Here is a 13343-nt window from a genome sequence, read left to right as displayed (position 1 = left end):
TGATAATCTTCTTATCTGTGACTCAAGCTTCAATATTAGATAGCAAAATGATATTTGGACACTACAGAATGAATTAGAGAATAGTTGAATTAATAAAATAAAAATACTGAAATTAAGAAAAAGAAACAATTATTTACAATATCACATGCCATTATAGTGAATACAATAATTTAATGTACCATCAGTCGTACAATTGTAGTATCTTGTTCTCGTCAGCTTTCTAATAGAGATAAACAAGAACCAGTCTCATGTATAACTATTGCTCGTTAACAGGCAGGATATCGGCCGGGCCAACCGGTCCTCCGAAGCCTATTGAATTTATGTGTAGAACTAAACGAGATACACTAACATGTTGAAAATCTCGTGTTACTAGAGTGTATGTAACCGGAATACATTCTCGAGATACCAAACCAATACTGCATCGTATAAAACCGGAACAATTTTAAGCCAAGTAGCTTATTTACCGGGGAATATAAAAATATGGCGTCTGTATTTCATCGTCATCTCTCCCGTCGTGTTTACCGTAAATTAGAATAAGCCCGCACTTGGCAAACGTTCCTTGTTTTAAAACAAACAAATAATAAGTAAGAACGGTACGCGGCTTGATACGAGTATGTTGTTTAAAAATAGATGTGTTTTCATAAACCCAATATGAGAGTTTACGCAGAGCTAGTCCCGAGAATGAGGTCGAACGAGTTGGCATGCAAAGCTCTGTCGGTCTAGTCGAATATAAAAACGGGCAATAAAAAATACGTTGGCATGTTAACCAAACACAGAATGATAATTTGACTGATATTGTTAAGAAGTTTTAAAAAGAGGAGATTCTTGACGATTTATTCGCAGCTCAAAATACTCTTATATTTAATGATATATTTAATAAAAAGGCGTTTGTATTTAGAAATGTTTAATTATCCTTATCTAATTTAAATATTTTTAAAACTTTTAATCATTATTATTAAAAAAAAACTGAATGCTTTTCATCAATCTTCCAAATTGTGAGACTGATTGATGATTGTCTGTCAACACCAAAAATTCTCTGTGGTAAACAAATAAGATTTCACTAACAGCTCATTGAAGTTTTACGTGTACAGTTTTATAGTAACATCAGTACCTATAGTATCTGTTCAACGCACAGCTTTATTACATCCGTAACTACATTGAATAAAACTGTTTATAAATCATTCAGGCCGTGTTGCAGACTTGCAGCTCTCGCTTTATAAATCACGCGAACACCAAATACAAGCGAAAACAACAACATTATGTTTCAAGGAAAATGTTATTAACGTGGGAGTTTATAATCGTACCTGCCTACAAATATGGTGATGCCTTATTTGTGCCATCAATGCAAACACTTTGATACACGTCTTATCTCCATGGAATTTAGTACTTACATTTTCTTTCCGGTACGACCTCGTTCAAGGTCAGGTAATTCATACGTATGGGGAAGTGTATGATGTGTATGCTAATTTCATGGCTGTTTATTTATAACATGTGAAATAAAAGTTTATAAGAAACAAAATCTAATCTATTATCTTAGTGTTACAATGCGAAAGACATTTTGTACTCATTAAATATATATGAGATAACAAAACAGAAACCTTCACAGACGATATGGCAAAGGAGGAAGCGGTTCGAAACCATAACGAATTAAACTTTTTAATAGTAATAAAAAATAGAGCAAAACATCAATCGATTGTATAGCAACCGCGTCTAGATAATCACACGAAAACTACATCTGCAAGACTACGGGTAGAAATGATAAGAATCTTCGATAATGGATTAACGTTTATATCATATCTGGCATCATAAAATACGATGTAACTTTTCTTGCTCTTAGATATTTTACTAAAATAGCTATATTTTATTAAAATGTATTATCAGTCAAATTAATAATGTACACAAATTATATTTTGAATTAAATCTATTGTTATTAGAGATGGGCAATCCACCTGGGTGGGTTTAAAGTCTGGTGGGTAAAAACCGGGTGTTTTGGGTTTATTGGGTTTAAACTCCATAAACACCCAAATTTTTGGGTGTTTATGATTTTGTACTTCATCATCGTCATCTCAGCCGCAAGACGTCCACTATACTGGACATAGACAATATTATTATGCAGCCTACAGAATAAAAAACTTTTAATTTGATTTTGAGTTTATTAAGAAAGAGATGAAAGTAAAATGTAAAACTACAGTCAATCACTGTCAGATTCAGAGTTATTACAAGCGATGAATTGTATAGGTTCGATAGGCTCTATTTCGTCTAAACTGTTATGTTCATTTACTTGCTCAATGAAAGCTTCTAAGGTATTTTCTTCATTAAACTGAATGTCCTCGCATTCAGCTTTATGTTTAAGATTCCAGTTATAACAAATGAATGAAATTTTTTCAGTTCTTTCAGTTGTAAGTCGATTTCTTTTGTTATTATGTATGTAGCCTTGGATACTAAAGGAACGCTCAGTGGCTGCCGAAGTACAGGGAGCTGATAGAATACGAATCGCTACTTTGCTTAACTCAGTGGAACCACAAATACCTTTCCACCATATTAGGGGCTCAATGCTATCTAATGAGCTCCATACAAATCCTCTGGCCCAAAAGTTTTCTTTAGCTTTATAACACGCCAAATCTGCCATTACATTTGACAAACTTAAGTGTTGGCTTAAATTGTAGATAAACTCCATACCCTTAAGTTCTTCCTCTTGAGTAAGTTCGACTCCTAGAGTCCTGGGGTCTAGAATATATGCTGCAAAATGTATTGGCCTCATTGCCATATTGCATCTTGAAGATACTGATGTTAGAATCTGCTGTTTGCTTTCTTCGCTCAATGTCGAAATCTCATTTAATGCAAAACGTATCTTAGCTTGTACATCTCTAAATGTAATGTATGTGCGATGCAAACGATTCTGGTCGCTCTCTAAGTAAAATATGCTTTCAGTGACTGGTTCCAAAATACTTATACATTCCCCTGTCTTCGTCCAGAAATCATCACTTAGAATTAAATCTTTAATATCTCTTGAAATTACCACATCTTCTCTAACTGTTAATATTTGCAAAGCTATCTTATTTGCTTTCAAACTTTTTAACGAAGTAACATGACTTCCCCATCTTGTAGCACAAGGCAATTTTAGTGTTTGTGTAGAATCTTCACCCTGCCTTGATTTTATCAACAAGGAACTTAATCGTTGACTCCTTTTAACAGTTTTTATTATATTTATGGCTTGCATAATAAACACTGTTACTTCTTGTATCTTTACAATATCTTGGCACAACAAGTTAAGGATATGTGCACAGCAACCGAGAGGAACAACATGTGGATATTTGAGTTTTGTTAATTCGAATGCCTTTTGTATATTTCTAGCGTTATCGCCAATAAGTACAAGAAACTTATTTGCTCCATACACTTTCATTACTTTTTCAACTTCTTGGCTAAGGTATTCACTAGTGTGAGGATTACTTTCTGTATTCAAACTTTTAACGTATGCAGGTTGAGGTTTTGATATAAGAAAGTTTATTATTCCTTCATTTCTTAAATTAGACCAGCCATCGCACTGAAGGTGTAAGTAACTACAAGCATTTAGTTCCTCATTTAACTCAAAACGCATTTCTCTATATATTTTATCTAAGTATTTTGTCGCTAAAGCTTTACGTGAAGGTATTTTAAATTTTGGTTGCAATTTTTCGAAAAATTGTATCCATAAAGGATGTTGCACCATCGATAATGGCGTCCCTGTTACAAATATAGCTCTCGCTAATTCTGTTTTTATATGATCATCGGTGTCTTGAAACTCAGCATTTATTGTAGTGTTAGCAGACGACGAGGGGCTTATAAAAGAATCATTTGTCTCTATCTCTGACAGTCCAGACATTTTGGTTTTGGACGAGCTATCTTTTATAAGTTTCATAGAGTCTTTTAATGTTTCTGGAGATTTTGGACAAGTGATAAGATGTTGAAGCATTTTGGCAGCATTACTGAATTTGTAGACCTTATTACAAAGCTTGCAAGAAACAGACTTGTTTGGTAAAGTACGGTAGTGCTCCCATATGCGTAAATCTTTAGGTCTCCCCATTGAACCTAAAAAAATGAACGATGATTAGTTGGTCTGACGAAAATTCAACAATAGAGTGCCTATTTTTTTACAATGATTATTTCTTGTTATTTACAATAAATTTATTAAAAAAATAATAAAATAAATACAAAAAACCTTTGTAAAATTACATCTCCTCGGAGGATTAAACGCAGACGCTAGTTTATTATCGTATTGTTCTGTATTTTTCTCAGCAACTTCTTTAATTCGATTAGGTACTTACGCATATTATGTTAAAAATAAATATCTAGTACACATCTTAGGCTATCCACCATTATTATCCAATGACGACTCTCAGCTAACTATGCACTATCATCCAAAATAAACGTGTATGGAAAATTTTATCCCAGTCGGTTGAGGATTGAGGATAATTGCATCAACATACGAACATACCTACATACTTTTATTTACATAACGCAAGCTAAATAAAAGCTTGTAATAATACATCTAATTTTAAGTTAAAATTGTTAAGTGATCATGATATAATTGTATCATTCAAAAATCCACTTACCTTTAATTATTTCTTGTTAAGTATAAATATTATTTCAAATCTGCTCCCTTAATATGCACTTTTTTACTGCTTTTCCTACCTAACACGTTACCAGGAAGTCACGTTACCAGAGTCAGAGTAATAGTGAACACGTTTGACAGTGATTGTCGTCGCCTCATATTCAGCGTCGACGAATAGGGGAATCCCCAGTCATAATGTATTGCATGCGTGGCGGTCTTACTTCAAATCCATAAACAAAGAGATAATTACAGAACTCGATACTAGATGGCGCTGTTTTTGTTTGAAGAAAGTTTGCGGGCTAAAATACATAGAATTTCATCAATGACTTCCACAAAGAACAACATTTCTGTTTTTTCTAAGTCCGTATCTCTTCCGTATATTTCATAAGATATAAGCTTGGGCTACATTGTTATGCAACGTGATTTTGTCGCTGTCTTGCTAGCAGGGTTGACAGATATACGATTTAAATCGTACTCATACTATTATTTGTCTATTTTTTTAATGTACGATCGTAAAGATTATGATCGTAATTCGCACAAAAACATACGACTTTTTGGTTACCTGGCAACATTTTTATTATGAAACGAACATGCTCACATCATCAGTCACATGCAACAATTTATTGGGGTTTTCCCCTTCACATCTGGCAGTCCTGCTTGCTAGAATATAGGTAAGTCAGCCACAGTTACTGACGATCGATATTTAAAGGGTATTGTTTTTGTGCTAAATATTTCATAAAAACGTTATTTAATACTTTGTGGATTATTAATTTAGTTGATAATCACTGGAAGTAAAATGGATGCTAATTTGAGAGATCAAGATCTTCGTATAAAACAGTTAATAAAAGAAAATCTACGTAAGTACTCTTTTTATACCTAGGTAGGTAAGGTATAATAAACACAAAAGGTACTTAGATCGCGTGTGTTCGAAGCATTTATTCTAATAAATTTAATTTAAAATTGTAGAAAGAAAAAAATGTCTGCCAAGCCGTAGCCGAAGCCGATCTCCAAATATATTTGGCGATAGTGAGACCCAGTGTCCAGATGATTTACCCAGCGTCGTCGCAACAAAGAAAAAAAACGAGGAGAAAGTAAAAGAAAATTTACTGAAAGAAGAAACAAACTGTTCTAAATGCTTAATTTATGGAGAAGAGGATAAAAGAAATGAGTATTTCGGACTGTTAGTGGCTCAAGAATTTAAATATATACGGCCATGTGTGCGAACGAGGTGTTATGAAGAAATTTTAAAGTATCTACGGGAAGCAAAAGGCCAACATGTTGATCAACTGCAACATGAAAACACTGAAAATTAATTACTTTCATTTTATTATATATAGATTTTTAAAATTTCCTGAAATATTATTAGTTAACGTTTTATTTAATATTGTAGAATTGATCAATACAATTTATAAAAATAATTTATTGGTATTACTTACATATTTTCAAAAAAATACGTAAAAACCTATTTTTTTGGGTGATTATGGGAGTTTATGGGTGTTTATTGGGTTTTTACCAAAGCACCGGGTTTAAACCCGGTGCTTTGCCCATCTGTAATTGTTATTGATATATAAATTTAAAGTCACTGTGACTTAAGCAAAGTTTTGTACACATTTGATACGTATTAACACCTGTTAATATAAACAAATATTTAAGAAATATGTTTGAAAACTAATATAAGTGAACAGCAGTCTGTAAAGAAAATGATAAAAATGTAGATTATTTTTTCTTATTTATAAACGTGGGATAAATATTTATAACCTCGGTCGTCTGTAAATAGATAAATAATTAACTGTTAAAAATACGTATTAGATATTCAAAACTAACAGTTCTTTTATAATTTAAAAGCATTTTGGGACAATAAATTATTGATTAATAGACAACCATCAGAATTCCTTCCTGGAAGTTGAAGATGAAGATTCTTATCATCATCAGATTATGTAAATATTTAGTATAAGAATTCTGCGCTAGGAAATATGCAATTTTAATAATATTAATAACCTAATTGACAACGTCAAAATATACCGAATTATTGCTATGAAATATTTCAAAGTCCAAGCTCAAGGTTTGTAACATAATGTTAATAATTATCATAAATACATATAGTTAATACAAAAACGAAACTTGTTAATACCTATTTCATATGTATGAAGTATTTTTAGCAAATAGATTAAGTTTGTATAAATTATTGTTTTTGTGTGGATAACATAAATTCAATATTTAACAATAACTAGATTTTAAATAGACAAGGTTATTGTAAACTAATCTTACTGAATACAAATAGTTTACAATTTCTGGAATACGAATTTGCAAGTGTCGACTGCCGGATACAAAATGAGCTTTGAGGGCCGGCATACGTGTGCATGTTGAGATTATTTTTATCGTGTACTTACATTCTTTTCGGTTCACGGAAGACGAATGTTACAAAAACTTTTATCTTATTATAAACGAGAGCGGGTGTAAATAGAAATGACGAAAGAAATGTAAACGGATCAAGGTGGAGAGAATCTTTTTAGAATTTATTATGTACTCGGTTGTTGACTGAATAATGGACTATTTGCGTCATTGTGCATTAGAATTTCATTGTATAAACATATTGAACATTACAAAATCCGTTTGAAGATAGTTTTTATTGAAAACGAATAGTTTTTGCATTGTTTTTTAGTTAAAATTCTCACAGAAATGTGATTGATAAAGACTATTTGCATATAATGGCAACCCACGATGTTAGAACAATCGAATATGTCATGAACTTGAACTGGAAGCAAAAATTTTATTCTGTGCCTGTTTAGAGGTAAAATGGAGGTCGTTAAAGGCGCGTTCTCAGTTCCCATAGTCGTCGAAAACAATACCAATCGCGAATGTCGAGCGCATAAAACCGAGAACAATTGGCCGAATGGAAACAAGAGAGCGATATAAATCAAGCTAAGCATTGCGTGCACCGGCTTGCTATAGATCCTCGTATTTCTGCCCGCTTGCCCGCGCTGCTTTATAATTACCGAGTACTTTCGCCAACCCGACGCCATCTTGCTATTTATATTACAAAATGGCGGATGCCGCAGAGAGCTAGTTCCTCTTTCTTTTATTACCTAGACTATAGAGGTCTTTGTACGTGTATAAGAATACAAATTTGTATGATGGTTCGTTAATATTAGAATTTGCATTAATTTGTTATTGTAATGTATAGAAAAAATATATTAATATTCGATATTGCAATCCGTAGAGGTACAACATCAGCGTTTCAAGATATTTGTGAAGCTACTTTGTTAGTATTAATTCATGATACTTATTTTGTTTATTATTTCGTACCTTTAAATAATAATTTATTTTTAAGTTTGGTTATAAGATGAGGAGTATTACGTTCAAGATCTTAAATTTACATAGAATGGAGGCAGCCATTAAGATATGATACGACGTGACGGCGCGCTTAAAGGGAGGTCACCTTGACCAACAAAACAAACAGCTACGTTTATCTCAGTAAATGAAATAACAAAATAAACGAATAAACGATCAAAATTTGAACAAACCTGCTATAAACACGATAATTAATACACTGACCTTGGTATGAGTTGTAAAAGTTATTTCTGTTATTAATTGATCTCTGAGTCTAACAATTGACAATTTACAAGGCGAGTTCCTCATTCATTTTAAAAATCTGACAGTATTGATACAAACATTATTTTTGCTAATGAGAATAATAATTATAATAATGAGAATAATTTGTTTATATAATCCCAACTACAACTTACTTATAAATATTAACATGTAATAAAATTAATAAAAGCTAATAAATTTATACGTCTTTTAAAAGCTCACTAATGATTCACATCTACAATTATTATTAAGATTATATTTTATTGAAAAGAAAGATCAAACTTTTATTCACTGAACTTGAAAAATCAACAAATACATATAGATATGGAATACTGTTACTAAAAGATAACATAATTGCACAACTATACATCATACTAGTAACGGATTGATAACACTTATCAGCGGCAAGTGGGTCAAGCTAAAACGGCTGTGATATACATACAATACCTATAAATCACTATGTATGTAGAGATGGGCAATCCACCTGGGTGGGTTTAAAGTCTGGTGGGTAAAAACCGGGTGTTTTGGGTTTATTGGGTTTAAACTCCATAAACACCCAAATTTTTGGGTGTTTATGATTTTGTACTTCATCATCGTCATCTCAGCCGCAAGACGTCCACTATACTGGACATAGACAATATTATTATGCAGCCTACAGAATAAAAAACTTTTAATTTGATTTTGAGTTTATTAAGAAAGAGATGAAAGTAAAATGTAAAACTACAGTCAATCACTGTCAGATTCAGAGTTATTACAAGCGATGAATTGTATAGGTTCGATAGGCTCTATTTCGTCTAAACTGTTATGTTCATTTACTTGCTCAATGAAAGCTTCTAAGGTATTTTCTTCATTAAACTGAATGTCCTCGCATTCAGCTTTATGTTTAAGATTCCAGTTATAACAAATGAATGAAATTTTTTCAGTTCTTTCAGTTGTAAGTCGATTTCTTTTGTTATTATGTATGTAGCCTTGGATACTAAAGGAACGCTCAGTGGCTGCCGAAGTACAGGGAGCTGATAGAATACGAATCGCTACTTTGCTTAACTCAGTGGAACCACAAATACCTTTCCACCATATTAGGGGCTCAATGCTATCTAATGAGCTCCATACAAATCCTCTGGCCCAAAAGTTTTCTTTAGCTTTATAACACGCCAAATCTGCCATTACATTTGACAAACTTAAGTGTTGGCTTAAATTGTAGATAAACTCCATACCCTTAAGTTCTTCCTCTTGAGTAAGTTCGACTCCTAGAGTCCTGGGGTCTAGAATATATGCTGCAAAATGTATTGGCCTCATTGCCATATTGCATCTTGAAGATACTGATGTTAGAATCTGCTGTTTGCTTTCTTCGCTCAATGTCGAAATCTCATTTAATGCAAAACGTATCTTAGCTTGTACATCTCTAAATGTAATGTATGTGCGATGCAAACGATTCTGGTCGCTCTCTAAGTAAAATATGCTTTCAGTGACTGGTTCCAAAATACTTATACATTCCCCTGTCTTCGTCCAGAAATCATCACTTAGAATTAAATCTTTAATATCTCTTGAAATTACCACATCTTCTCTAACTGTTAATATTTGCAAAGCTATCTTATTTGCTTTCAAACTTTTTAACGAAGTAACATGACTTCCCCATCTTGTAGCACAAGGCAATTTTAGTGTTTGTGTAGAATCTTCACCCTGCCTTGATTTTATCAACAAGGAACTTAATCGTTGACTCCTTTTAACAGTTTTTATTATATTTATGGCTTGCATAATAAACACTGTTACTTCTTGTATCTTTACAATATCTTGGCACAACAAGTTAAGGATATGTGCACAGCAACCGAGAGGAACAACATGTGGATATTTGAGTTTTGTTAATTCGAATGCCTTTTGTATATTTCTAGCGTTATCGCCAATAAGTACAAGAAACTTATTTGCTCCATACACTTTCATTACTTTTTCAACTTCTTGGCTAAGGTATTCACTAGTGTGAGGATTACTTTCTGTATTCAAACTTTTAACGTATGCAGGTTGAGGTTTTGATATAAGAAAGTTTATTATTCCTTCATTTCTTAAATTAGACCAGCCATCGCACTGAAGGTGTAAGTAACTACAAGCATTTAGTTCCTCATTTAACTCAAAACGCATTTCTCTATATATTTTATCTAAGTATTTTGTCGCTAAAGCTTTACGTGAAGGTATTTTAAATTTTGGTTGCAATTTTTCGAAAAATTGTATCCATAAAGGATGTTGCACCATCGATAATGGCGTCCCTGTTACAAATATAGCTCTCGCTAATTCTGTTTTTATATGATCATCGGTGTCTTGAAACTCAGCATTTATTGTAGTGTTAGCAGACGACGAGGGGCTTATAAAAGAATCATTTGTCTCTATCTCTGACAGTCCAGACATTTTGGTTTTGGACGAGCTATCTTTTATAAGTTTCATAGAGTCTTTTAATGTTTCTGGAGATTTTGGACAAGTGATAAGATGTTGAAGCATTTTGGCAGCATTACTGAATTTGTAGACCTTATTACAAAGCTTGCAAGAAACAGACTTGTTTGGTAAAGTACGGTAGTGCTCCCATATGCGTAAATCTTTAGGTCTCCCCATTGAACCTAAAAAAATGAACGATGATTAGTTGGTCTGACGAAAATTCAACAATAGAGTGCCTATTTTTTTACAATGATTATTTCTTGTTATTTACAATAAATTTATTAAAAAAATAATAAAATAAATACAAAAAACCTTTGTAAAATTACATCTCCTCGGAGGATTAAACGCAGACGCTAGTTTATTATCGTATTGTTCTGTATTTTTCTCAGCAACTTCTTTAATTCGATTAGGTACTTACGCATATTATGTTAAAAATAAATATCTAGTACACATCTTAGGCTATCCACCATTATTATCCAATGACGACTCTCAGCTAACTATGCACTATCATCCAAAATAAACGTGTATGGAAAATTTTATCCCAGTCGGTTGAGGATTGAGGATAATTGCATCAACATACGAACATACCTACATACTTTTATTTACATAACGCAAGCTAAATAAAAGCTTGTAATAATACATCTAATTTTAAGTTAAAATTGTTAAGTGATCATGATATAATTGTATCATTCAAAAATCCACTTACCTTTAATTATTTCTTGTTAAGTATAAATATTATTTCAAATCTGCTCCCTTAATATGCACTTTTTTACTGCTTTTCCTACCTAACACGTTACCAGGAAGTCACGTTACCAGAGTCAGAGTAATAGTGAACACGTTTGACAGTGATTGTCGTCGCCTCATATTCAGCGTCGACGAATAGGGGAATCCCCAGTCATAATGTATTGCATGCGTGGCGGTCTTACTTCAAATCCATAAACAAAGAGATAATTACAGAACTCGATACTAGATGGCGCTGTTTTTGTTTGAAGAAAGTTTGCGGGCTAAAATACATAGAATTTCATCAATGACTTCCACAAAGAACAACATTTCTGTTTTTTCTAAGTCCGTATCTCTTCCGTATATTTCATAAGATATAAGCTTGGGCTACATTGTTATGCAACGTGATTTTGTCGCTGTCTTGCTAGCAGGGTTGACAGATATACGATTTAAATCGTACTCATACTATTATTTGTCTATTTTTTAATGTACGATCGTAAAGATTATGATCGTAATTCGCACAAAAACATACGACTTTTTGGTTACCTGGCAACATTTTTATTATGAAACGAACATGCTCACATCATCAGTCACATGCAACAATTTATTGGGGTTTTCCCCTTCACATCTGGCAGTCCTGCTTGCTAGAATATAGGTAAGTCAGCCACAGTTACTGACGATCGATATTTAAAGGGTATTGTTTTTGTGCTAAATATTTCATAAAAACGTTATTTAATACTTTGTGGATTATTAATTTAGTTGATAATCACTGGAAGTAAAATGGATGCTAATTTGAGAGATCAAGATCTTCGTATAAAACAGTTAATAAAAGAAAATCTACGTAAGTACTCTTTTTATACCTAGGTAGGTAAGGTATAATAAACACAAAAGGTACTTAGATCGCGTGTGTTCGAAGCATTTATTCTAATAAATTTAATTTAAAATTGTAGAAAGAAAAAAATGTCTGCCAAGCCGTAGCCGAAGCCGATCTCCAAATATATTTGGCGATAGTGAGACCCAGTGTCCAGATGATTTACCCAGCGTCGTCGCAACAAAGAAAAAAACGAGGATAAAGTAAAAGAAAATTTACTGAAAGAAGAAACAAACTGTTCTAAATGCTTAATTTATGGAGAAGAGGATAAAAGAAATGAGTATTTCGGACTGTTAGTGGCTCAAGAATTTAAATATATACGGCCATGTGTGCGAACGAGGTGTTATGAAGAAATTTTAAAGTATCTACGGGAAGCAAAAGGCCAACATGTTGATCAACTGCAACATGAAAACACTGAAAATTAATTACTTTCATTTTATTATATATAGATTTTTAAAATTTCCTGAAATATTATTAGTTAACGTTTTATTTAATATTGTAGAATTGATCAATACAATTTATAAAAATAATTTATTGGTATTACTTACATATTTTCAAAAAAATACGTAAAAACCTATTTTTTTGGGTGATTATGGGAGTTTATGGGTGTTTATTGGGTTTTTACCAAAGCACCGGGTTTAAACCCGGTGCTTTGCCCATCTGTATATGTATGTAACACTGTATCTACATACATGTGCTACATTTATTCAACGACGTGGGTGACAGTGATAAAAATGTTTTCGTAGAGTAATCCGTCACGGATCACTGATAACGTCATAAATAATAATAGCTGGTAATATTTGAATGGGACATTACACTAGTATGATTTCCTGTTCGCGCTCTTGCAATTCTATACAGGAAAACAAATTCGAGGATCATTTCTATGCTGATTGCAGAGGCAGTGGTTTAGTATTCAGGTAGTTTTGCAGGCCGACGGCGAGCGGCTAGCGCGCTTCTAACTCTTTGAATATGTATGAAGCGATAACACGAACACACGCATCAGTGTTAGCAGCATGTCCATGACACACATCCAATCAACAATCGTCTAGTTGTGCGCTCTTCATGTGTGTCGCTGTCGCCATTCTCCATCGTTACACCGGCATTTAAAATTTTAACACAATTAGTCTCACTGTCATGATTTAATGTTTA

At 32.9% G+C, this 13343-nt stretch overlaps 4 protein-coding genes across 4 annotated transcripts in view; 1 reads left to right on the top strand and 3 right to left on the bottom strand.

Annotated features, from left to right (window-relative positions):
* The window catches only part of LOC113509845 (uncharacterized), a 230012-nt gene that overhangs the window by 68080 nt on the left and 148589 nt on the right, over positions 1-13343 (bottom strand). The gene's annotated exons all lie outside the window — the stretch shown is intronic.
* LOC128201639 (uncharacterized) lies at positions 1990-6003 on the bottom strand. The gene is made up of 2 exons (XM_052899222.1): positions 4593-6003; positions 1990-4068 (listed from the first exon to the last, which is right to left on the bottom strand). Exon 2 carries the CDS (start codon positions 4061-4063, stop codon positions 2192-2194), a length of 1872 nt encoding a protein of 623 aa, XP_052755182.1. The 5' UTR covers positions 4064-4068; positions 4593-6003; the 3' UTR covers positions 1990-2191.
* LOC128201641 (uncharacterized) lies at positions 5329-6009 on the top strand. The gene is made up of 2 exons (XM_052899226.1): positions 5329-5448; positions 5558-6009. Exons 1-2 carry the CDS (start codon positions 5388-5390, stop codon positions 5902-5904), a joined length of 408 nt encoding a protein of 135 aa, XP_052755186.1. The 5' UTR covers positions 5329-5387; the 3' UTR covers positions 5905-6009.
* LOC128201640 (uncharacterized) lies at positions 8677-12864 on the bottom strand. The gene is made up of 2 exons (XM_052899223.1): positions 11310-12864; positions 8677-10785 (listed from the first exon to the last, which is right to left on the bottom strand). The coding sequence occupies exon 2, from the start codon at positions 10778-10780 to the stop codon at positions 8909-8911; it is 1872 nt and encodes a 623-aa protein (XP_052755183.1). The 5' UTR covers positions 10781-10785; positions 11310-12864; the 3' UTR covers positions 8677-8908.

This window comes from Galleria mellonella, unplaced genomic scaffold, assembly GCF_026898425.1.
Source record: "Galleria mellonella isolate WM207_F2 unplaced genomic scaffold, CSIRO_AGI_GalMel_v1 utg57, whole genome shotgun sequence".
NCBI classification, from domain to species: Eukaryota; Metazoa; Arthropoda; class Insecta; order Lepidoptera; family Pyralidae; genus Galleria; species Galleria mellonella.
The sequence above is the reverse complement of the archived record's forward strand: the minus strand, read 5'-3'. Positions and strand labels throughout refer to the sequence as shown.

Excerpts from the sequence above, each read along its gene's own strand:
- LOC128201641 (XM_052899226.1), top strand. The coding sequence starts at position 5,388 with ATGGATGCTAATTTGAGAGATCAAGATCTTCGTATAAAACAGTTAATA. Across the intron at positions 5,449-5,557 it reads GTTAATAAAAGAAAATCTAC|AAAGAAAAAAATGTCTGCCA; the intron begins GTAAGTACTCTT and ends TTAAAATTGTAG.
- LOC128201640 (XM_052899223.1), bottom strand. The coding sequence starts at position 10,780 with ATGGGGAGACCTAAAGATTTACGCATATGGGAGCACTACCGTACTTTA.
- LOC128201639 (XM_052899222.1), bottom strand. The coding sequence starts at position 4,063 with ATGGGGAGACCTAAAGATTTACGCATATGGGAGCACTACCGTACTTTA.